At 36.3% G+C, this 25,387-nt stretch overlaps 1 protein-coding gene and 1 long non-coding RNA gene across 2 annotated transcripts in view; one reads left to right on the top strand and one right to left on the bottom strand.

Annotated features, from left to right (window-relative positions):
- Window positions 1-25,387, bottom strand: part of LOC141379925 (uncharacterized) — a 37,066-nt gene that overhangs the window by 11,311 nt on the left and 368 nt on the right. Inside the window, exon 2 of the long non-coding RNA XR_012396980.1 lies at window positions 24,462-24,555. This is a non-coding gene — a long non-coding RNA (uncharacterized lncRNA). The remainder of the gene's footprint in view (window positions 1-24,461; window positions 24,556-25,387) is intronic.
- On the top strand, window positions 7,055-14,326 carry zgc:136410. Its single transcript, NM_001040294.2, is given in 9 exon segments — window positions 7,055-7,106; window positions 8,130-8,165; window positions 8,379-8,423; window positions 8,924-9,059; window positions 10,527-10,642; window positions 12,658-12,702; window positions 12,804-12,942; window positions 13,954-14,063; window positions 14,173-14,326. Coding segments are annotated over 9 exon segments (669 nt in total). The 5' UTR covers window positions 7,055-7,078; the 3' UTR covers window positions 14,187-14,326.

Genomic DNA, 25,387 nt, shown 5'->3' with positions numbered 1-25,387 from the left:
ACTGTGAGAAGTGTAAGGTCTGTCTCTGCAAGAACAATTGACTGAAACTGCTAAAAGTGAAATAAAAAAGACTGTCAAATGTTTAATGAAAAAAAAAAACAGAAACAAACTGTGTGAAATGTTCTATTTAATTGAAATGTTATAACTTTGTTTGTAGCTAAAATTAAAATAGCTTTGAGCTAAGAAGTTACCAAAAGGCCTGATGAATCAATATGATACATAATAAATTCATAAAAACATGTATATGGTATGAAAAATGGGGGGGGAAGGGGTGGAATGATTTTTTAATAAAAAAAAATACAATATTATACGCATATAAAATGCTAAATAAACATTTTTAACAATATATATATATATATATATATATATATATATATATATATATATATATATATATATATATTATTTGAAACTTTTAATATGGATAATTTCAAAAATAGTTTTGGCACAATGGCGCCCCCCATGTGTGGCGCATATACTGCATACCCCCTTTTTGTGCCACTGTGGATAAGGGCCGATGGAGGGAATTCAGCACTGGGGTTACACCCCTATTCCTTACCAGAAGTGTTATGGGATTTTTAATGAGCACAGAGAGTCAGGACCTCGGTTTAACATCTCATCCGAAAGACTGCCCTGACTGACACTATAATGTCCCCTTCACTATACTGGGGCTTTAGGACTCACACAGACCGCAGGTTGAGCGCCCCCTGCTGGCCTCAATAACACCATTTCCAACAGCATCCTAGCTTTCCCATGTGGTCTCCCATCCAGTACTGACCAGGCTCAGCTATGCTTGGCTTCAGTAACCGCTCTCAGGCTGCAGGGTGATGTGGCTGTGGTTTCTCCAATGTGGAGAAACTAAATCACACGGTCTGCATTTATCCCCCTAAATCCTCTCACCTGTGACTGTTCCCAACATCAGCATCCGCTCATAAATCACAGCGAGAACACCTCAAACTCCGCCAGAAATCAGACGTCTCAACTGCGCACGTCATCGAGATGGATCGGCTGCAAGCTCCAGACTGCCGTTATCCACGCGCAATCTCTCATGCCGGGGAAAGTTGTAAAGGAACATTCTGACATTTCAAGAGCGATAGCAAAAGTTTGAGACGGTGGAAACAGAAGAGTTGTGCGGCCTTAATTGCAATCTCCCTGCTAAATTGGGCAAACCGGGGGGAAGGAGGCTGCTGGCTATCACTCCCGCCAGATAATGATCCACCGCTGATTGCGCTTTAAGTGTCAGACTTCAAAATAATTGGCTGGAATTGCTGTAAAAGCAAGAGAGAGCGAATAAACAGCGCCTCGGAGCAATTTGTCATCTGCTGCTTTGGCCTTGTGTCGCTGTGGATATTTGCCCCGGGGCCTCAAGGGGCCGATAAGACGCTGCGTTAGAGTGCTAGAAGAAATGAGCAGCACTGCAAAAAAATGCTTCTCTTACTTAGATTATTTGTCTTGTTTATAGTCAAAACATCTAGAATGACTAAATCAAGGAGCATTTTCTAGACAAGCGAAAAAATATAGTCTTGTTTTCAGAATAAATGAGTCAAATTTAAGTGAGATTTATCTTAAAACAAGCAAAATAATCTGCCAATGTGTAAAGGGAAATAATCTAGTTTTTTTTTATTTGACATAAGATTATTTTTCTTCCCCTTTGGCAGATTATTTTGCTTGTTTTCAAATAAATCTCATTTAATTATGACTCATTTTTTTCAGAAAAAACAAGTATGTTGTGCTTCTCAGGAAAATACTTCTTGATTTAAGAATTTTTAGATATTTGGACTAAAAACAAGAGTAAAACTCTAAGGGCTCTATTTTGACGGTCCATGCGCAGAGCGCAAAACGCAGGGCGCAAACGCTTTCAGGGCGTGTCAGGACGCGTTTTTGCTAATTTAAGGACGGGAAATCAGCCTTGCGCTCCGGCGCATGGTCTATAAGGGTTGAGTTTATTTTCTTAATGAGTTATTGGTGTGTTTTAAGAATAAACCAATCAGAGTCTCATCTCCCATTCCCTTTAAGACCCAGCTGCGTCACGCCATAAGCGCATTGCTATTAACATGACGTAAAGTAAGTTCACTTTCGCTTTTGCTCTCGTGGATAGGGAAACCTTTACACACAGACATCCATTAGCCTATAAATAATTCATTTTGTTTGTTAAGCAAAAAGATTTGTTTCAAAACTATTTCTAAATTCAGTTCTAATTTCCAGCAAACGAATAAATGAACAATAATAACCAAGTGTGGTCAAAATACTGAGTTATTTCCAAATACACCTGCCATGCCCCATATTGTCTAAAACCTGACAGGTGGGCAAATCTAAGCTTGTTTTTAATAAAACAAATATAAATATGGATATAATAAATAATACTGCTAATAATAATAACATTATACAAAAGCAAATTGTTATGAATGAACTGAAAAAGCCTCCCGAGATGAAGAAAGTATGAAGGCAGTGGTTTTTAAATTCATGTAGGCTAGAAATTAATATGTTATTAAATTAATATCCTTTATATATCCTTAATATATTATATCTTTTTCACATGTAAAGATATTTGCGTATTGCATCTTGTGTGTAGTGTGTGAGCCAGGCGCACTTTGCGCCAGACAATAGACCGACTTTGTTCTGGTTTAAAGATCAGACTATTTACAGTTTCTCAAAATAGCAACGCGCCAAAACACGGCTGCTTTTTTAGACTAGAACGTCTATGGGCGCAAATGCATTTGCTATTTAAACAGCGTGACGCAACACCTCAAAATGACCCTTGCGCCAAGCTTAAAGTACCAAAAGAGTATTGCGCTGCGCCTTGCGCCACATTACGCCGGGTGTATGATTGGGCCCTAAGAGTTGTGTTGTTTCAGCTCATTTTAAATAAGAAGTTTGAGCAAGAATCAGTGTACCATCTCCACGCTCTTAACTATGACCCGTCCATGCCTCCTCCAATATAAGACGGAGTGTAAATCCGCCAAGCTCCTAAATGAGTTGTCATGTAGTGGATGTGAGTATCACTTCCTGACAGGGTGGCTGTAAATGCAAGTGACTTGATGAATCCGACCTGGCAAATCTAGGTCACTGAGACCCAGTGCTGTAAATGTGGACCATTCTGGAGCTAATGCTGCAGGCGATGGCCTCAGGTTTTACTATCTATAGACGTCAGACGAAAAGGGGATCTGTAGGCGAAACCAAAAGAGCAGCACGAGATCATGTTTTACTGCTTATACCATTGAGCATTCACTGACTCCACCTCAAAGAGTTCAGCTCCAAAACTCAAGACTGCAAGACCAGAGGACCCGCGACAGAACCCTGAGGTGTTCCCAAAGGTGTATATAGGAGGCCCTACACTATTTATTTTGCTTATTCATTTTCCTTCGGCTTAGTCCCTTTATTTTTCAGGGGTTGTCACAGCAGAATGAACCGCCAACTATTCCAGCATATGTTTTACACATGTGGATGCACTTCCAGCTGCAACCAAGTACTGAGAAACACCCATACACATTCACACTCATACACTACAACCAATTTAGCTTCTTCAAATGCCCTATAGCGCATGTGTTCGGTCTGTGGGGGAAACCGGAGCACCCACAAAAAACACACGCCAACATGGAGAGAACATGCAAACTCCACATAGAATTGACAACTGATCCAGCCAGGACTCAAACTAGCGACCTTCTTACATGGATGTATTAATTACATTAAAATTTGATTGGTTAGACCCTCACCATACAAAATATGAAACCTATATAATTTGTAGGTACTGTATAATTTATAGTTCTACGCATATATTAGTGCCCCTTATTTTCCTAGGGCCCTAATCAGCTGCTTATTGGTTCAATTCACTCCTGGGTTTTCTTATTAAGAATGCATCGCATGCCGACTTGTGTGTGCAGAGGTCTTTCTAAGTACATGAAGTCATTGCTGCTTATTACAGGGGGTGGGAAGGACAGCATTTTATATACCTATTTATTAATAAATTTGCACAAATATATCCTGAAACATCAACCATTATTCCAGTCTGCATCATTTCTGCATGTTTTCAAGTGATGAGGTCTACAATATCTGCAAAACAGCCATCAACAGTTGCATTCATCTCAATGGAGTTTAACTGCATGCACTACAAATACACAACTTTGAATGCAATGTGATTAATCACTCTGTAAACATAAGGAACTTGTAATTAGATGAAATAAAAATAATAATAAACAATAGTAATAAAATAAAAATCAAATTGCAGTGGTTTGGGTGTCTCTAGTCAAAGCCAATCACTTTACATCGATAGCACGTTTCACTATAGATTCACTAAGCATGTGGGGTGCATACGGAGAGGAAAAGAGTATCAACTACAGGTGGTCTGTCAAGCCCACTCACCTGCGTGAAGCAGACTATGAATTTTAACCATGTGAAGTTCTTGAATTAATGTGTTGTAGTGATTTTATTGCAGTGGGGTTTGCTAATTGAAAATAATTAGTGAATTGTTTTACTTACAATTTGCATTATATCACAGGACTGATTCGGGAGATTTGGGTCAAAAGTTACCACATGACCACATCAAATTAAATGAACATAATGTATTTTAGAAAGCGAGTCACAGAAAGCACAGTAAATGAAAGTGTGCAGTGTTTAGTTTGTCAAGTCAACATCATCTGTTTTCCACACAGCCACATGCTGGAACGGGTAAGCTGAGCTTCATATCAAAATTTAGTTGGTAGGTTGATTACTCTTTATATAGTCTGTCACAATGTAATAAGATCTAAAATACATTTGCGGGTTCTGAAATGTTTCCTGACAGGAATCTCAAATACACCCTTGTTGATTTTTTTAATTAAAAATGCATTTCTTAAATTGCATCATGCTTATTGTAATAATAATCAGAAAGCTAGATAAAGCTTTCTCAACATCCTCAAATGCAGACCTAAACTCATCTTTATCTCTACAGTGATAATTTTAGATATTTCAGATATAATTTTGATCGAGTCAAAGCAACTTAACATGGATAAAGAAAGGAGATCAAGGTAACACTTTACAATAAGGTTCATTAGTTAATGCATTTACTAACATGAACTAATCATGAACAACACATGTACAGCATTTATTAATCATAATTGAATATTTACTATTGCATCAATAACATTTAAGTGCTTTTTAACATTACTTAATGCACCATGAGTTAACATGAACTAACAATGAACAACTGTATTTTCATTAACTAACGTTTATTAACATGAATAAATACTATAGTAAATGTATTGTTCAATGTTTGTTCATGCATTACTTAACATTAACTAATGAACCTTATTGTAAAGTGTGACCGAGATCAAAAGCCGTACATTTATAACTTGTGGAACATTCCAGCAATTCAGGCAGGCAGGAGATTAGTGGTGAATGCTGGGGCAGTTCTAGTTCTTTCTGTAAGCAGTGTCCACTTCTATTGCTACAATATACAGCTTCAAACTTTACTTTTTTCTTAGCAAAAACTGATAACCATAGCATGGCGATACTAAAATGTCAAATATAATTATTTATTAAAGAAAATCTAAACTATTTGAATTTTGAAAATTATAATAACATTTAATTTGATGACTTACTGTATCATACATTAGAATATACAGATCAGAACAATTACTTTGAGTCATTTTTACGTGAGCTTGTGCACTCACTGGCCACTTTATTTACATTGTCCAACTGCTTGTTAATGCAAATATCTAATCAGCCAATCACATGGCTGCAACTCAATGCATTTTGGCATATAGACATGGAAAAAACGTTGCCTGCTCTGATGAGTCTCCATTTCTGCTCCCACATTCTGATGGTTGGGTCAGAATTTGGCGGCAACAACATGAAAGCATGGATCATCCTGCCTTGTATCAGCGGTTCAGGCTGGTGGTGGTGGTTTAATGGTGTGAGGGAGATTTTCTTGGCACACTTTGGGTTCATTAGTACCAATTGAGCATCAACGCCACAGCCTACCTGAGTATTGCTGCTGACCATGTCCATCCCTTCATGAGCACAGTGTCTCCATCTTCTGATGGCTACTTCCAGCAGGATAACGCAGCATGTCATAAAGCTCAATTATCTCAGACTGGTTTCTTGAACATGACAATGAGTTCACTGTACTCTAATGGCCTCCACAGTCACCAGATCTCAATCCAACAGAGCAGCTTTGGGATGTGGTGGAACGGGAAATTGGCATCATGGATGTGCAGCCGACAAATCTGCAGCAACTGCGTGACTCTATCATGTCAATATGGAGCAAAATCTCTGAGGAATATTTCCAGTAGCTTCTTGAATCTACACCATCAAGCAGTGGTCACTAAACTTGTTCCTGGAGGGCCGGTGTCCTACAGATCTTAGATCCAACCCTAATTAAACACACCTGAACAAGCTAATCAAGGTCTTACTAGGTATACTTGAAACATCCAGGCAGATGTGTTAAAGCAAGATGGAACTAAACCCTGCAGGGACACTGGCCCTCCAGGATCCGAGATTAGTGACCCCTGCCATAAAGGATTAAGGCAGTTCTGAAGGCAAAAGGGGGTCCAACTCTGTACTAGTAAGGTGTACCTAATAAAGTGGCCGGTGAATGCATAGGTGTCAGAATACATGCCACAGTCAAAAGCTTTTTGTTGCCTTATGTTTTTTTTTAAAGTTGAACCAAATGAACCATAAGTAATTTAAATTTACATGATTTAAAATGACTAAAAACAAAGTTTTAATTTGCATAACTTTTATTTGGAAATATAAACCTATAAATAATATTGCTTTTCTGCCAAATCAATCATTCAAAATTTTATTTTTACTTTTTTTTTTTGCAACATTAAAGTATATATATATTTTTCACTTCAATTTAATATTTTGGAAAAAAAAATAATTTAGCAAATTTGCAGACACCAAAATGAGACTGCACGTCTTTGACCCTTATTACCCCTATTAACCTTTGACCCTTATTTCGTAAGTGTTTGCACAAGATCTCATTTGTGCACGGATGTGTTGTATTTCAAATCTTATCTGACGTGAGAATCAGACTCAGCAGACTATAAATATGAGTCAGTGGATCTGTGTGAACATCTTTGTTCCACTGAAAACAACCATGCTCTTCCTCAGTGTCCTCCTCAACTGTGAGTATCATTATTATAATTTACCTTTTCATTCAGCTCAAAACTCTGACAAAGCTTCATGTACAGTGAACGCTCATGCTCAGCAGCACTTTCAGATTGCAGTTTTGTTGTTTTAAACATTTACACTGTAAAAACTGCTCTTCTTAAGGTTTTTGTCTTGTTTCTAGTCCAGATATCTAAACGTTCTTCAATTAAGAAGCATTTTCTAGACAAACAAATAGCAACACATATTGTCTTGTTTTAAGAAAGTCAAAATTAAATGATTTTTTGTTAAAACAAGCTAAATAATCACTTACACTGCAAAATAATCTTAGGGTAAAACAAAAAACAAGATTACATTGCAAAAAATGCTTTTCTTACTCAGATTTTTTGTCTTGTTTCTAGTCCAAATATCTTAAAATTCCTAAATCATGAAGCATTTTCTAGACAAGAAAAACACATAGTCTTGTTTTCAGAATTAATATGCCAAAATTAGGTGAGTTTTTCCTTAAAACAAGCAAAATAATCTGCCAATGGGGTGAGCAAAATAATCTTACGTCAAAAGAAAAAAACAAGATTATTTTGCTCACCCTATTGGCAGATTATATTGCTTGTTTTAAGGAAAAACTCACCTAATTTTGGCATATTAATTCTGAAAACAAGACTATGTGTTTTTCTTGTCTAGAAAATGCTTCTTGATATAAGAAATTTTAGATATTTAGACTAGAAACAAGACAAAAAAATCTAAGCAAGAAAAGCATTTTTTGCAGTGTACCCAATGGGGTAAGGACAATATGTCATTCAAAGCGAAAACAAGATAATTTCTCTTACTCCATTGGCAGATTATTTTGCTTGTGTTACAAAAAAAAAAGGTAAAATGAAAAGTTTTTTCCAGAAAAAAAGACAGTGATTATTTTTATGGTCTAGAAAATGCTTCTTTATTTAAGAGTTTTAAGATAAGGATTTTTTTGCAGTGTGTAGGACTTTGAACACTGAAAGATTAGCAGGTATTTTAATGCTTTATCTCGTATTTTTGTCTTTCAGTGGTTCAGATGAACTCCAGACTGCTGATACCTACAAGTATTTCACTGATCTAATCAACTATAATCAAACAAAAATCACCTGACTTCATTGTGAAGTCCAGTTTTACATTTCAGATGTGTGTGTGTGTGTGTGTGTGTGTGTGTGTGTGTGTGTGTGTGTGTGTGTGTGTGTGATGCAGTATCTGGAAATACTATCCTCTTATTTTTTTAATATTGAATGACACTTAAAAAGCTCTCTTTCATTTTTCAGACACAGTAAATACGTGTGAGGGGTCTGTCCTGCATCTCAATTGTGGTAAGAGGTGCAGTGTTACAGTTAATTAAAGTTCTGTTTTGTGTGTGTGTGTGTGTGTGTGTGTGTGTGTGTGTGTGTGTGTGTGTGTGTGTGTGTGTTTGTGTGTGTGTGTGTGTGTGTGTGTGTGTGCACAATTATACACTCTCCTGTGAAATATTTATCCTTTTTCAAATATATTTTTAAGTGCTATATAAAGGAGCAAGGGGATTTTTCAACAGTATTTCCTCTAATATTTGTTCTTCTGGAGAAAGTCTTATTTGTTTTATTTCGGTTAGAATAAAAGCAGTTTTTAATTGTTTTAAACCCATTTTAAAGTCAATATTATTAACCCCTTTAGGCAATATTAGTTTTGAATAGCTGAATTCCAGTGTCTTGAAGAATGTCTAGTCTAATATTATGTGCTGTCATCATGACAAAGAGAAAAGAAATCTCACTGAAGTTCGAATAGTTCTGACTTCAACTGCATATGCTAATATGATATTACTTTTATCTCCATGCAGACACAGGTACGATTCACATAACTGCTGCAAACTATGGACGTACAGACAAAATCACCTGCTCTGCAGGACGTCCATTTAATGAGGTTCAATACACCAACTGCCATACACCCAGTGCACTGGCTATTGTGTCACAAAGGTAATAATTGCTGCAAAACATGGTAATATTAGGTTCTTAAAAAAAAAAAACTAAAGTTTCGGTTAAGTCCAAATATCTAAAAATTCTTGGTAACACTTTATTTTGATGGTCCATTTGAGAATTAGTAGACTGTCTGCTTAATATCTGTTGATATATTTCTTCAACAGACATTTAACTGACTATAAGAAATTTTGCAAGTACATGTCAACTAACCCTACCCCTACGCCTCAAAAAATGATCTTCTTACTTAGATTTCTTGTCTTGTTTCTAGTCCAAATATCTAAAAACTCTTAAATCAAGCAGAATTTTCTAGACAAGCAAAACATACTGTCTTGTTTTAAGATAAAATATGCAAAAATGAAGTGAGTTTTTCCTTAAAACAAGCTAAATAATCTGCCAATGGGGTAAGCAAAATAATCTTATGTCAAAAGAAAAAACAAGATTAATTTGCTCACCCCATTGGCAGATTATTTAGCTTGTTTTAAGGAAAAACTCCTTTAATATTGGCATATTATTTGTGAAAACAAGACAATATATTTTGCTTGCCTAGAAAATGCTTCTTGATATAAGAATGTGTAGATAATATGACTAGAAACAAGAGAAAAATCGAAGTAAACAAAGCATTTTTTCAGTGTAACAGTCTACTTATAATTAAATGAGAATTAGTTGGCATGTAGATGCAATGTCATTTAAATTCAACAAACGGACCATCAGAATAAAGAGGGACGAAATTATTAAATCAAGAAGCATTTTCTTGAAAGCACAACATGTTGTCTTGTTTTGAGAAATAATGAGCCAAAATAAAGTGACATTCATCTTAAAACAAGCAAAGTAATCTGATAATGAGTAAACAAAATAATCTTAGGGTAAAACAAAAAACAAGATTACACCGCAAAAAATGCTTTTCTGACTTAGATTTTTTGTCTTGTTTCTAGTCCAGATATCTACATATTCTTAAATCAATAAGCAGTTTCTAGACAAGCAAAGCATATTGTCTTGTTTTAAGAAATAATATGCCAAAATAAAGTGAGTTTTTCCTTAAAACAAGCTAAATAATCTGACAATGGGGTGAGCAAAATAATCTTGTTTTTCGATTTGTGATGAGATTATTTTGCTTCCCCCATTGGCAGATGTTGCTTGTTTTAGGGAAAAACTTACTTCATTTTGGCATATTATTTCTTAAAACAAGACAATATGTTTTGCTTGTCTAGAAAATGCTTCTTGATTTGAGATCTTTTAGATATCTGGACTAGAAACAAGACAAAAAATCTAAGTAAGAAAAGCATTTTTTGCAGTGTAATGGGTCATTTTGACCCAAAGGATGGATTAGTCTATAGACTAATCTATTTATACAGTATTACAAGACAACAGGATGATTAATATTACAGCTAAATGTTATCTGAATGTGTTGTGAGCTGTCATTCATTTGCAGTTATTAATGTAACCTCATGTTTATGTCACATACAGCTGCAATGGCCGGAAAATTTGTGATGTTTCTGCAACAAATGAAGTCTTCACTGATCCCTGCTTCGGGACATACAAGTACCTTTCAACTCTCTATTCTTGCAGGCTATCTCTAATACGTGAGTATTCATTCTCCATAGTCCTGCTCAATAAATTTATGCTTCATTTTAAATATTTTTATGAACTTTATTTAGTGCACTTACATACTCATTTCAATATAAATGTTATTTTTGCTCTGCAAGACTGTACACTGCAGAAGATGCTTTTCTTAAGAGTTTTACTCCTGTTTCTAGAGCACAAATCTCAAATTCTCAAATCAAGAAGCATTTTCTACTCAAGCAAAAATATAGTGTTGTTTTCAGAAATAATGAGTCAATATGAAGCGAGTTTTCACTAAAACAAGCAAAAATAATCTGCCAATGGGGGAAGCAGAATAATCGTATGTCAAAGTGAAAACAAGATTGTTTCCATTCCCCCATTGGCAGATTTTTTTTGCTTGTTTTAAGGAAAACTCCAACCCGGGCTCATTGTGGAAACGTAGCCCCGCAGACGTTTCTGCGGACCGCGATTTACGTCCCGGGAGGTACGTATTCGAGCTTTTTTTGTTTTGGGAGTGTGCGGCGTTCGCGCCTGCGCCGTTCTCGCGCGAAAAGCCGCTGGATCGGGAAAAAAATTTAAAAAAAGCAAAAGCCCTCGTCTTGGATTTCGACCGTGTTTTCGGATCCCGCTGCGTTCTCGGCCTTATTTTTCGGATTCCGTTTTTCGTCTTACCTGATTTCCGGAACCCGCTGTTCCCCGGACTCGATCCCGGTCGTCGTCCACCGCGGCCGGCTCCGGCTCCTCCTCCTCGTCCGGGGCCTCCACTCCGCCGACGCAACGCTGTGAGCTAGGCGGACAAACTGATTGCGTCGGGAAAGCCCTCCACTCGGAGGTGAGCCGTCGGCCGGCGAGCGCGAAGAGGAGGGGCGGAGCAGCGCCACACCGCCCCACAGCGTTCGCTCGAAAAAAACCAAACAGGGCCTTTATGTACCTCCGGCCACGTAAATCGCGGTCTCCAGAAACGTCCGCGGGGCTACGTTTCCAGAATGAGCTTGGGTTGGAAAACTCGCTTCATTTTGTCTCATTATTTCTGAAAACAAGACAGTAATTTTATGCTGGTCTAGAAAATGCCTCTTGATATAAAAATATTGAGATATTTGGACTAGAAACAAGTTTAGCTAAAGAAATATAGTTGATTTCTGTAATAAATTAAGTTAAAGTAACAAAACCAGTTGTTGTCATGACTTTGTGATACAATTTGTTATAGTACTAACTAAACAGATTTATTTATTTATTTATTTATTTATACATACATGCATGCATACATACTGTACATACAGAGTTAGCTATGAAGCTAATTTACATCTGTAGTCCCTGGGCAGAAAGTTGTAACAAATTTAACAATGTTAAAAAGAAAAAAAAAGTACAATATACACTATACTGCAGGCCTGTAGCCAGCCTGGTAAAAGGGGTGGCTCTTTTTTTCTCAAGAAGTGGACCTTTTTGCAGTTACACACCTCAGTTTCTATTTAACTATGAGATTTAAATACTGCATTTTAGTGACTTTTTAAGCAGCACTTTTTTTTTTTGTTGCTGGATTAGCTAGTCAGATGTCATCATAACATTTTGATGTACTAAAAATATTTCCTAAACGTTGCAATAAAGAAAAAATTTTCATTCATTCATTCATTCATTTTCTTGTCGGCTTAGTCCCTTTATTAATCCGGGGTCGCCACAGCGGAATGAACCGCCAACTTATCCAGCAGGTTTTTACGCGCTGGATAAGTGGGTTATGTCATTTGACTCGCGTCACACTATTGTGGCTTTGAGTCTCCATGGGACTAGTTAGAGACTAGTTATTTAAAATGACACTTTATTACAATAAATACTAAATATTGATATATTTTAATAATTATATAATCAATATATTATATAATATTAAATCACATAAAATAATTAAAAGGACGCATTCTTGTCCGTTCGAACCACCCGAACCCCCCCCCCCCCCCGGCTTCGGGCATGTATTGTACAGTAATTAAATATTTTGAGTTTACCTTCCTCAAATTACTTCACAACATCTCTCTGTTTTCTGTAGGTTCAGTTACAGCCTGCGAAGGTACAAATGCTGTCCTGAAATGCGGTGAGTAATTTTTTTTTTATAGTCTTGACTGATAACGTAACGTGAGTTTATGATTATTAGTAAAAGTTATAGTTGTGATCTATAAAGTTGCTGTTTTTCAGGGGTAGGATCTTACATACAGGTTGAAAGCACTAACTACGGCCGAACTGATAGCAGCACATGCTCTGCTGGACGACCTGCTTCTCAACTTACCAAGACGAACTGCTTCAGCTCAACTTCAGACGCAGTGGTTGCTGATGCGTGAGTTTACATACATAACGCACAAAAGGACACATCAGTTTCAGGCTGGGAAATTGCACATCCACACAGGCCATCCTATGATAAATAAACCATCTGACGGTTTGCCAAACTGGTAGACAATAGAACAGTATGAAGTGTGATTCCCTTTCAAGGAACTTTGACAGTGCATCAAATATTGACACTATGGGTAGAGTTTCGATTCAAGGAAGTCCTGAAGCACATGTGAAGTCACTGCATTGTAATTGGCTGAAGTCTCCACGATGCGTGATGCAGCATGATGTCATACTAAGCTTATAAAGCCTGGGCTTGCTCTTACAGCTTCAACTTTCTTTGTCTTCACAAGCCTTATGACACTGTCCTCTTCACTCTCCAAAAACAATGTATTGTTTACGTTTATAGAACTTTTTTACCAACTGCGTGATGCTATCATGTCAATATGCTATGAAGAGTTAAGGCAGTTCTGAATGCAAAAGTAGGTTCAACCTGGTGCACCTAGTAAAGTGGCTGATGAGTGTATATTGACAGCATATTACCATAGCCTTTCAATGGGATCATCAAAAATGCTTCTTTTGTTTTTGTCCAGTTTCTAATCCAAATATTTACAAATTCTTGAATCAAGAAGCATTTTCTGGACAAGCAAATATAGCAAAACATATTGTTTTGTTTTAAGAAATAATGAGTCAAAATTAAAGTGGGTTTTTCTGTAAAACAAGAAAAATAACCTGAAATAACATTATTCTGCTCACCCCATTGGCAGACTATTCTGCTTTTTTAAAAGGAAAATCTCACAGAATTTTGACTTCTTGTTTCCTTAAAAGACAATATTTTTTGCTGGTCTAGAAAATGCTTTTTGGTTTAAGGATGTTTAGATATTTGGACTAAAAACAATTTTTTTTTTTTTTTTTTTACAGTAAGTGCTACTAAAGACCAGTCTGTCCCCTGACCACAATAAACAGAATTAAGTTTGGCTTTTATCATATTTTCTTTCACTATTGTCATTTTGTGGTGTAGATGTAATCGAAAGAACACATGCACAGTATCAGCCTCCAACGATGTCTTCGGGGATCCGTGTTACGTCACATACAAGTACCTGTACATCACCTACAGCTGCGGGTCTGGAAGTAAGTCATTGCAGAGAGCAATAAATCAGCATACTTGGATTCTATTTTTAAATCTGTTTTTTTATCTCATTTCTAAAGAACTCATCTAATTATTTTTTTTATCTTGCAGGTGCTCGGTTATGATCTTCTGGATTTGGACTCTTTATTCTCTGCCAGCATCTGAAACATAATCAATGTATTAAATAGTCAAGTTTATATGTATAATAGCATATGATGTTTGGCGTCTTTGGAATATTTGTAATAAACGTAGTTTGGTGCAGGTGGAAAGTATGCAAAAATATGATTTTCTTCCTTTTTTTTTTGTTTTTGTCTTGTTTCGAGTCCAAATATCTAAAAATCCTTAAAAACAGGAAACATTTTCTAGACAAGCAAAATTATCTGCCAATGGGGGAAGAGAAATAACCTTGCTTTCACTTTCATTAGACACTAGATTAGTGTTCTAACCCCATAGTCAGGTTTTTGAGCTTGTTTTAAGGAAAAATAACTTCATTTTGATTATTTATTTCTGAAAACCAAACTTTTCTTTTGTACTTGTCCAGAAAATGCTACTTGATTCAAGAAGTTTAGATATTTGGACTAAAAACAAGACCAAAACTTTTTTATTTCAGTGATAAATGTATTCTGTTCTCTCCTTCCTTCTTTTATTTAATGAATATTTCAACCGTCCTTTATTACAATCTGTATTGGGTGTTTCCTTAAAACAAATGCATTAAAAATGGAATCGAGGCAGAGTTCTTAAAGCGTGATAATAGTTTAGTTATAAAGCACTGTTCACACATTAGAGATCTTTGTTTCTTTTAAATCTTGTATTTTACTTTACATGCTTTACTAATGATCAATTCATTTGTTGTGGTAAACTGCATGAACACAGTAATGCAATATGAAGATGAATTAAAATAGCTGTTCTCTAGTCCAGTTGAAGTCCCAACCATTATGGGATGTTGATCTCTGCTCTGTCCACTTTTGATGTTGAAAATTCAACTCTACAGTTTAACAAAGTGACTTTTATTGACATTTTATTTGTTTTAATATTATTATGGATAAGAAATAATATCTAGTGAAATAGGTTTGCAAAATAACAGAAAATGTACTGCAGTTACAAGGTTTCTGTAGTGTAGTTAATATACAAAACCAACCCAGACAATACAGCACTGCACACTATTGCACATGACAATAAAAGTCACCTTTTCACACTTTTCAAGATTAAAAGTTGCTGTAAGAAAGATCAAGATCCCATAATGCAACTCAGAAACCGATATAAACAAAAAACAAAACATTAATCACAATGTGCGGAAACATTTACGGATATTTTTTACAGTGTATGTTAAGCTGTTTTGACCCAATGTACACTGTAAAAAGTGCTGTACAAAAACAGATGAATTTAAATTAAATTAAATATAGTTAGTAAAACAACAAAAGTACTGTCCGTTTTTTAACCAGGTCTTTATACTGTATTTTACAGCAACACTCCAGAAAATAGATCACGTCAAACTATTAAAAATGTTAATAAAAGTCACTGTTTTAAACCTCAAATCAACAGGTTGTTGGAGGAAAGATCAAGCTTCCATAATGCAATTCAAGAGCACAAATAATAATAATAAAAAAAAAAAACGACTAATCTATGGTCATTATTATCTTTTATTACGATTTTTTTACATTTGTTTTTAAAGTTTAATTGAATCGTCTGTAAAATAGTCTGTAAAACAACAGTAACAGTAAAAGACTAAAGTCTGGATGGGATACACGGCCAGCCAGAAGTGTGATATGCACATTAATATAGCAGCATTTTTTTATTACACTGTAAAACAATAATGAATATTTTTACAGTACTGTGACGGTTGGGGTGGGAGTAGAAGTTAATAAAATACAATTAAAGGGAAATTTAATAAATAATCTAAATAATTCTCGTTAACTTCCGGCCGCAACCATATCCGATCTAGCAACAACCCAGTAAATGTACTGGGAGTTTCTTTTACCAGATCTTTATACTGTAATTTACAGCAACCTTCCAGAAAGTATATCACTTTAAACTATTAAAAATGTCAATAAAAGTCACTATTTTCAACTTTTCAACATGCAGATGGAAGGAACAAAGATCAAGTTTCCATAATGCAATTTAAAAGCACAAGATAATTAATAACAACGACTAATTTACGGTAATACATTTTTTTTATTATTTATTTTTGAAAAGGTTTTTATTCCCAGGTTTTTATACTGTAATTTACAGCGACAGTCAATAAAATACATCACTTCAAACTATTTAAAATGTTGTAATGGAAATTTTGAATATTGATGATCATATATTGATGAAAATGAATATTCCCAGCAGACACAACATCATAAGACATTAGTATTAGGTTAGATTTAGATTGCTAGTGTCTAAGAACAACGTAATTTTGACCTTTAATAGCGATTTCAAATGACGTTGATATTTGGTTGATTTTAAGTTGTGTTGTAAAGTGACCAAAATTCAATGTCGAGTCAACATCTTAAACCAACGTCATATTAACCCGAAATACAGTTACTCATCAGGTATGGCAACCAAAATTCAACGTCTGATAGACGTAATTGTAGCAACATCAAGCTGTAACATAATTAGACGTTGATATTTGGTTGATTTTAGGTTAGAGATTGATGTCGGACTGATGTAGGGTTCTGACGTCAACACAATTTTCAATTCCAAATAAAAATGCGACGTCCCACGACATTGGGGTACAACATCAATCTGACGACAGGTTGCGTCCTGTGCCTGCTGCGTTATATATTGATATCATAGATTGATTATAATCATTGTGCCGTTACAGCCATGTATAATCTAAAATGCCTGTGAGTCAATCCTTGGTAGTAAATCAAGCACAAATATGTCCTAGTGAAAACAGAATAAAACTGGATAATTTTTCAGATATGGTAGATTTTTTGTTCTAGTTTTAACCAAAACCTCACTTCATTTAAAGCGGTTGGGTTTAGGTCAGCGCCCTCTAGTGGACTTGTGATCTGAAACGTACAACAAAACTTACTATTTAGGATTGTAATAGATGTAGACAGCGCCTCTAGTGGATTTGTCATTGAATCGTACTACAGAACTTACCATAAGTGACATTTCAGAATTGCATAAATGTAAACAGCGCCCCCTTGTGGATTTTTCATCTGAAATGGAAAACAAAACGTACCCTAAGTAACGTATTTCAGATTTGGAAAAATTATAGTGCACGCCCTTTAGTCTCTCTATTTCCTCCCAGATTACAATACAGCCCTACATTTAATTTCCAGTCTTTCATGTTTATTTAGTATTCACACGAAACAATCGAGGCTGTGCCAGTGTTCACAAGAACGGTGTTAATAATTAAGACTTTGCTATAAACCTCAGACAAAATGATATTTCATTCCTGTCATTATGAAACGCAAGCAGAAAGCCTTTCCCCCTTCATGTTTGGCCATGAAATTGAATATGATTGGACTGCGCTGTAATCATTATTTACACACTTCCGAGTCTCACAAAATACAATGAGCTCCCTTGAGAGTCGACTTGATTAGACTATTCTCGCAGACAGTCAAGAAACTGTGCCTCAAGGTCTTGTTTTTTCTTCTGCCTCGCTAATTTACCATAGTACGCCTCAGACATTTCCCGGCCTTCAGTGCGTTCAGAAGCTCCGGACGGTTTTCCTATAGCTTTATATATAGATCAGAGGCTGTCTGTATAATTTAAGCTGGCTATAGCAAGTTATTTTTGCAATTGTGTTTTCATTTCAGCAAGCATGGGGTTTTTTTGCATTGAAAAAGCATCATTAATTTACATAAATTAGATTGTGATCATCGCTAAAGAGATGTTATGATGTTTAATCAGTGCAACGTGCAGTTTATTTTGGTTTAATGGCTCGAATTAATTCAATGATAACAGATCACTAAAATAGTGAATACTTTGTAGTTATTCTTTAACACTGTGAACCGCTTTTACAACTTTATCTTGATCATTATCTTCACAGTTATTGTGCTCGGGCCTTTACTTTTGTTATTTGTGGATTTCATTATTGTTAAGCACATTGGTCAACTTGTGTTATTTTAATTGTGCTATACACTCACCGGCCACTTTATTAGGTACACCTGTCCAATCGTTCATTAAGCCAAATTTCTAATCAGCCAATCACATGGCAGCAACTGGAACCAAATGGTCAAGATGACAGTAACTCAAATAAGCACTCGTTACAACCGAGATCTGCAAAAGAGCATCGCTAAACGTGCAACACGTCCAACATTGAGGCGGATGGACTACAGCAGACCACACCGGGTGCCACTCCTGTCAGCTAAGAACAGGAAACTGAGGAAGAACCCATCTTCTGATGGATAACATGCTTGAATCATCTTAGACTGGGTTTTTGAACATGACAATGAGTTCACTGTACTCAAATGGCCTCCACAGTCACCATATCTCAATCCAATAGAGCAGCTTTGGGATGTGGTGGAACGGGAGATTGGCATCATGGATGTGAAGCCGACAAATCTGCAGCAACTGTGTGATGCTATCATGTCAATATGGAGCAAAATCTCTGAGGAATGTTTCCAGTAGCTTGTTGAATCTACACCACTAAGGATTAAGACAGTTCTGAAGGTAAAAGGGGGTCCAACCTGGTAATAGTTAGGTGTACCTAATAAAGTGGCCAGTGAGTGTGTAAACAAACAAGTCTTTGTCATCATCCTCTGGTCAAGCCTACTGCAGCGTCATGTAGAAAAGCTTTGGCTGACTTCTCACTAGCCTGATGTCCATTAAGTCATCCAAAACAACTCAGTGAGTCAGTGCTTCATAGTCTCTCATGGTCAAGGTGAATGATTCAGTCTCTGAGTGATATGGGAACCGCCAGTCACTTTCCAGTACAAATCAACAGGTCTTGACAGCCAGCACAAGGCATACAGGAATGTATTGATATTGTATTCAGCTGGTATCGATCGGTTAGTTATGACTGTTGTCATAAGAAGACTGATGTCTTCTCGCTTGCTCAGTTTTTCCTCTTACAAAATCTGCCATGTAAATAGCAAATGCACCATGGAGCGACGCAATTGACTCTTAAAGGGAATGAGAGACGAGACTCTGGTTAATGCACATTATGCTTAAAACACACCCAGAACTCATTAATAGAATAAGCACAACCCTGTTAGACCATGCGCCGGGGTGCAGAGCGTATTTTACCATTCTTAAAATAGCAAAAGTGGATTCAGACATGACTTTAATGCTTTTGCACCATGCGCTTTAGACTTTGCGCCTAGATCCTTAAAATAGAGCTCATCATCTCCAACACAATCTCACGGCAATTCGTAACTTTTTCATTTAGTGGCTAATTCGTATGAATTCGTACAATCTAATTCGTACAATTTAGTACGTTTTGCTTATACCCCTGTGACGGTTGGGGTTAGGGGCGGGGTTAGGTGCCACGCCTCCTTTTTAAAATCGTACCATTTCGTACGAATTAGCCACTAAACTGGCAAAACGTAAAATACTTACGTTTTCTCGTGAGATCAGGCTGTAATCTCTAATAATAATAATAATAATAATAATAATAATAATAATAATAATAATAATAATAAAGCACTGCAGTTTTGCTACAAAGGCAACAGAGTAATCTAACTGTTTTGCTATGCACTGGGATTCAAGTGTTGCGTAACATTATTATATACTTAACAGCCTAAAGTTCCAGTGTCATTCAATAATCCCTATTATGTATCCAGCAATAACACAATATGTACTCTGTGGTTAAAGTGCAGAAGCCACATAAGCATACTCATGTTTTAAAAAAATTGCTCACAAAAATATGATTACTTACAGAGCCCTTACCATATAAATAATTTTAAATGTCACAGGTAACTCCTTTTATTCCCAGAACTTTGTGCATTTCCCCCCTATACCTACACTGTGTGTACCAAAATAGCGACACTGTTATTACGAAAATAAACGTATGCTAAATTCGGTTTACTGATGCTGTAAAGTCTTGGCTGCAATATAAGAACTAATGCCAAGTCAGCTCCACAGTGAATCAAGGGTTTGCAGGTGTTCCATTTAAACCCAATTACATGCATTCTGCTAGTAGTGGGCACTCGTACAACATAAGCAATAACATACATTTGTGTTAGGAGAAGTTAGGGAAGAAAGAAGTAAAAATCTATATAGAAACACAACTCGAGCTTTGGAGTCGGATTTAGAAGCTGTGTTTGATGATAGACGCACAATATGGGAAGGCTCCAGGAACAGGTTTACAAACAACTGGATTAAATAAAAATAAAAGTGAAGGACGGTTATAGTTGGAGTTAGAATTATTAACCCTCCTGTATATTCATTCCCCAATTTCTGTTTAGCCGAGATATTTTTTTCAGCACATTTCCATATTTAACATTTCAATTGCAATAGTTTTAATAACTGATAATTTTTCTCTTTGCCATGATGACAGTCAATAATATTAGACTAGATATTCTTCAAGACACTAGTATTCAGCTTAAAGAGACATTTAAAGGCTTAACTAGGGTAATTAGGGTAAAGTTATGGTAATTAGTCATTGTATAACCAACGCAATCTCACGCCAATTTGTAACTTTGACTCATTTAGTGGCTAATTCGTATGAATTCGTAAGATCTAATTCATAGAATTTAGTACGATTTGCTCATCATGCCTATTCACAACATCGTCTAGAGACAATCCAGACCTTGAAATGGAGACATTCACTTATCTCTTACTCATGAAAACAAGTGTCACTTGAATCCACAGTCATAAGATTAAACCAATAATAATAAATAAATATAAAAAGCATAATAAAATGACAAATAATCAATAATAATAATAATCAAATCATTAATTAATGATCAATAAAATGATATAATGATACTTATATAAATGACTAATGATCATTTGATTAAATAAAATAATTACATGACAAACAAATGAATAACAAATGAAAATAAAACACAACACAAATGAATGGTTGCTTTCTTGCAACAACACACACATAAGTTTGCTACAAGGCTTCTCAGATCCTTGATTAGACTCTTCAGAGGGTTAATATTATTGACCTTAAAATGGCTTTAAAAAAATAAAAAACTGCTTTCATTCTAGCCGAAATAAAACAAATAAGATTTCCTCCAGAAGAAAAAATATTATCAGGAATACTGTGTTTTTTTGCTCCATGAAATATCACTTGAGAAATATTTAAAAAGAATAAATATGTCACAAGAGGGTTAATGATTTTGACTTTAACTGTGTTCGAGCAGGGCGAGAAGACGCACACACATTCACCAGCGCCTGTCTCAAGGTAATCTGCAGCTGAAGCAGGTCTGTTCAGAACAGGTGCCAGCCTCATTTTGAGCCTTGTTAGCAAATCTTTCCCTCATTGCGGGTCTGCGTTCGTAATTCTGTCATCTGAAATAGTGACGGACGGGTCTATTTTTAGAGCCGCCTGGCATTGGGAAGACAGGTCCAGATGGCACAACTGTCTCCATTGCCTAATCAAATTAGTAGATTTCATCAGCGCACAGGACACCGCTGAGGCCAAATGACTTGTCTCTACAGCACACAAACAGGAAAAGGCCATTCATCTTTTTCACTGAGAAAAAATTCACTGAGAAAAAATTCGCTGAGGCCATCTTCCAGCCTAAACCACGGCGAATGAAGTTCTGGACAAGACTTTTGGCCAGCGGAGAAATTAAAATGGTCGTGCCCAACTGAGTCTGGTTCTCTCAAGGTTTTTTTTCTTCACTCCCATCAGGTGAAGTTTTTTTTCCCTCTCCGCTGTCGCCACTGCCTCGCATGGTTCAGGATTGGTAGAGCTACACATCGATGAATTTGCTCTTCAGTGTTTGAACTCTCAGTAATGATTAAATCACACTAAACTGAGCTAAACTGAACTGAACTGAACTTAAACACTAAAACCTGAACCACACTGTTCCAGTTACTGAACCACACTGTTCCAGTTACTATGACCATTTATGTGAAGCTGCTTTGACACAATCTACATTGTAAAAGCGCTATACAAATAAAGCTGAATTGAATTGAATTGAATCTACTATGGAGGAAGTCTCTGTTTGCTTAACGTTCACCTTAAAGGATCAGTTCACTCAAAAATGTACATTTTGTTATAAATTTTTCATTCAATTAATCAAATTTCCTTTGGGGCAGCATGGTGGCGCAATGGGTAGCACAATCGCCTCACAGGAAGAAGGTTGCTAGTTCGAGCCCCGGCTGGATTAGTTGGCATTTCTGTGTGGAGTTTGAACGTACAACTGAAGAGTATGTAATAAATCAAAACTCTAAATTCATAAATGATGCATGTGATCCGTTCTTATAATTAGAAATACAGTCCAAATTTTTTCGATCACTTAAAATTGAAGTCTGATTCAATTCGGAGCTGATCAACAAATATAAATAAGTTCTTATAAATAACAGAATTCTTTTCAGAAGCGCTAGTGAAGGCTTACACGCATTTAACTTTCGACCTAGCTGCTAGTTTCACCATTGGGCTGACTTCTACAAATGTAAGTTTGGATGTCAATTCACACGACATTTATTGCCATACTACTGAAAGCAGCAGCAGATAGTTCAGCTCAGATCTGGAAAATGAAATAAACCGTCTGAAACTGAACTTTAGAACCAACATATCAACATATCAGTGATCCAGCATCTACATTGAATCATGTTAAATAGGTTTAATATGTGTTTACTAGATTATAAACTTTAGCATTTGGCTGGAGTGCAGTGAGTGCTCTATTCTGTGCTTCTGAGGTTTTGTCTGGTGCAAACAGCCAAATTGCTTATCCCTGCGAATCTCATCACGTAGTATGTTGTTAGTTCGGGGTTAGAATGTGACATTTTTTATTTAGTAGCTATAGTCATATAAAAAGAGAGCTATCTTTAAGCTTCTCAAAAAGGTATTCTATCAGAATATATAGCAGTTTTTGTGACCTTAAGTGAAGTTTAATTGTAAACAAATTTCGAGAGGATCACGTGCTTATGATTGTTCACAGCTAACTTTAGCTAATGACTAATTATCCTATCAGACGATCCTTAACTCACTATTAATAGCCAGACTTTTCTCATCTCAATATCTTCATCTTGAAGACCCCCCCCCCCCACCCAACCCTACTTTCCCTCCTTTCAAACTGGCGTCACGGTGGCCAGCGATTAGCGCTGTTGCCTCACAGCAAGAATGCCCCTGGTTTAATTCCTTTCCAAACCAGGCGACATTTCTGTGCAGTTTTGCTCGTTCTCCCCGTGCTCGTGTGGGTTTTCCCTGGGTACTCCGGTTTCCTCCCAGAGTTCCCACCATATCTGACACTTAGCTACAATAAGCAAGAGGGGGAGTCATCAAGATCTACCTGAGCTCAAACTCCCCTCTCGCCTTGCAACGGGAGGGAGCCCAGGGCTCGAGGATCTCCCGGGACAGCACGCCAAACTAGCTTTATTAAAAATCATCAGCTAAGGGTGAACTCTTAAAACCTTTTATTAGTGTACATCCAAAACAAATTCAGCTTTTATAATGATTAAAATCTACATCTAACTTTTTTTTTGTAGTTGACATGTTTATTTAAAGTTATCAGAATGGATGTAACGTGCTTCCAGAAATATAATCACAGGAATGAACCATGGGTTATAGTCCAAATGTACTACAAAAGCAAACCACAAACAATGTTAGCAAATAGATTAATTAAACATGTACCAGATAAATAAATGCAACAATTGTTTACGAGCAAAATAATAATCAATAAAAATAAATAAATGGACACATGGAGGTAAAGAAAAAATAAGTAGTAGTTTACAAGATGTAAAATAAAAGTTACTTTGTGAGATGTGAAGTGAAATTGTTAAGCAATAATCAATAGATTGCCATTTATTGAAGGATAAAGTAAAGTTAAATCAAGTCAAAACTAATATTGCTCTTTTTTTATGTGCAATATTTGACTAAATATTTGCCAGTTACAACATGTCAGATCTTGTATGTGCATGTGTGCATGTAAATGACACGGGCATATCTAATAGCTCATAGTTAAAAAATAATCTGATATAGGCAGCTGGTCAATTCCAAAAAAAGAAAGCTGTAAATGCAGTGCAACTGTTACATGTGTAACCCCGCTGGTCCTACACCACCCAACCTGCTCCGAGCTGGGATCGTGCCAGCGACCTTCTGCATGGGAGTTGCTCGAACAAGTAGGCTAAAGACCATAGCCTGCACAGCTCATACTAGCTGGCCTGTGTTACACATGCACATACTGTATTTTCCCTTACAGCGTATACTAATCACCCCTACCAAAACAGTATTGACAATCACACAGTACCAAAGACAAAAAACCCATCAAATAATACCATGAAAGTCAACGAGTCTTTAAACAAGTCACGCTGTGCTGGCGCAACAAAAATATCAGACACACTTAGCTGAATCCGCTGGACTTGGAGATAATGTTGGCCACCGACAGCGTCCGCTCACCTTCTTAGTCTCCATAGTGTAGAATAATCGCTGATGATCTACAAAGAGCACTGAAGTTACTCCACTTCGTCATGCAAAACGAAGAGCTTTACAATCAATTCATTCACCATGCTTCATTGTCTTTCCTTGTTAGAGATTGAGGTAAAGTTAGTTTTATATTCACACACTGAGACTTTGGCATTCAATAAAACACTAAAGCAGATTTTAAAAAGGCTAATACAGATTAATTATGAGGTATGAGCACAACTTGTATGAGCAGAACTCATTAAGAGAATAAGCACAGCCCTGTTAGACCATGCGCCGGGGCGCAGAGCGTGTTTTACCATCCTTAAAATAACCAAAGTGGATTTAGACTTGGCTTTTGAGCCAATAGAGGTAAAGTTGGTTTTATATTAGCATTTTTGTTCATTTAGAAGTCTCTATATTGTTTACCATGTTACTTTGAATGTTTGATGGGAATTAGCATGCAAGTATGATTTGTAAACAACATTAACACTACCTGATTGACTGTAAACAATGCTGTATTTTGATAATCAAAGGCTGCTAATATGGTTTCCTAATTTATAATTTGCAAAGAATACTTTTCTAAAGTTATATTATTAAGGGGAAAGTCTGAATATGCGAATATAAAACCAACTTTACCTTTATTTTGAGCCATGTGCTTTAGATGTTGCACTTAGATCATTAAAATAGAGCCCTGAATGTGTAAATATTAAACCAACTTTACCTCAATTGGTGAGAGGCATTGGGGTAAAGTTGGTTTCATATTCGCACATTCAGACTTTCACCTTACTTAATATAATTTTTAGTAAAGTATACACATTCTAAATAGAGATATAATATGATCAGCCAATGACTATCAAAGAACAA

This window comes from Danio rerio, chromosome 21 (genome assembly GCF_049306965.1).
Source record: "Danio rerio strain Tuebingen ecotype United States chromosome 21, GRCz12tu, whole genome shotgun sequence".
Taxonomy (NCBI): Eukaryota; Metazoa; Chordata; class Actinopteri; order Cypriniformes; family Danionidae; genus Danio; species Danio rerio.
This window is presented reverse-complemented; position numbering and strand designations above follow the sequence as displayed.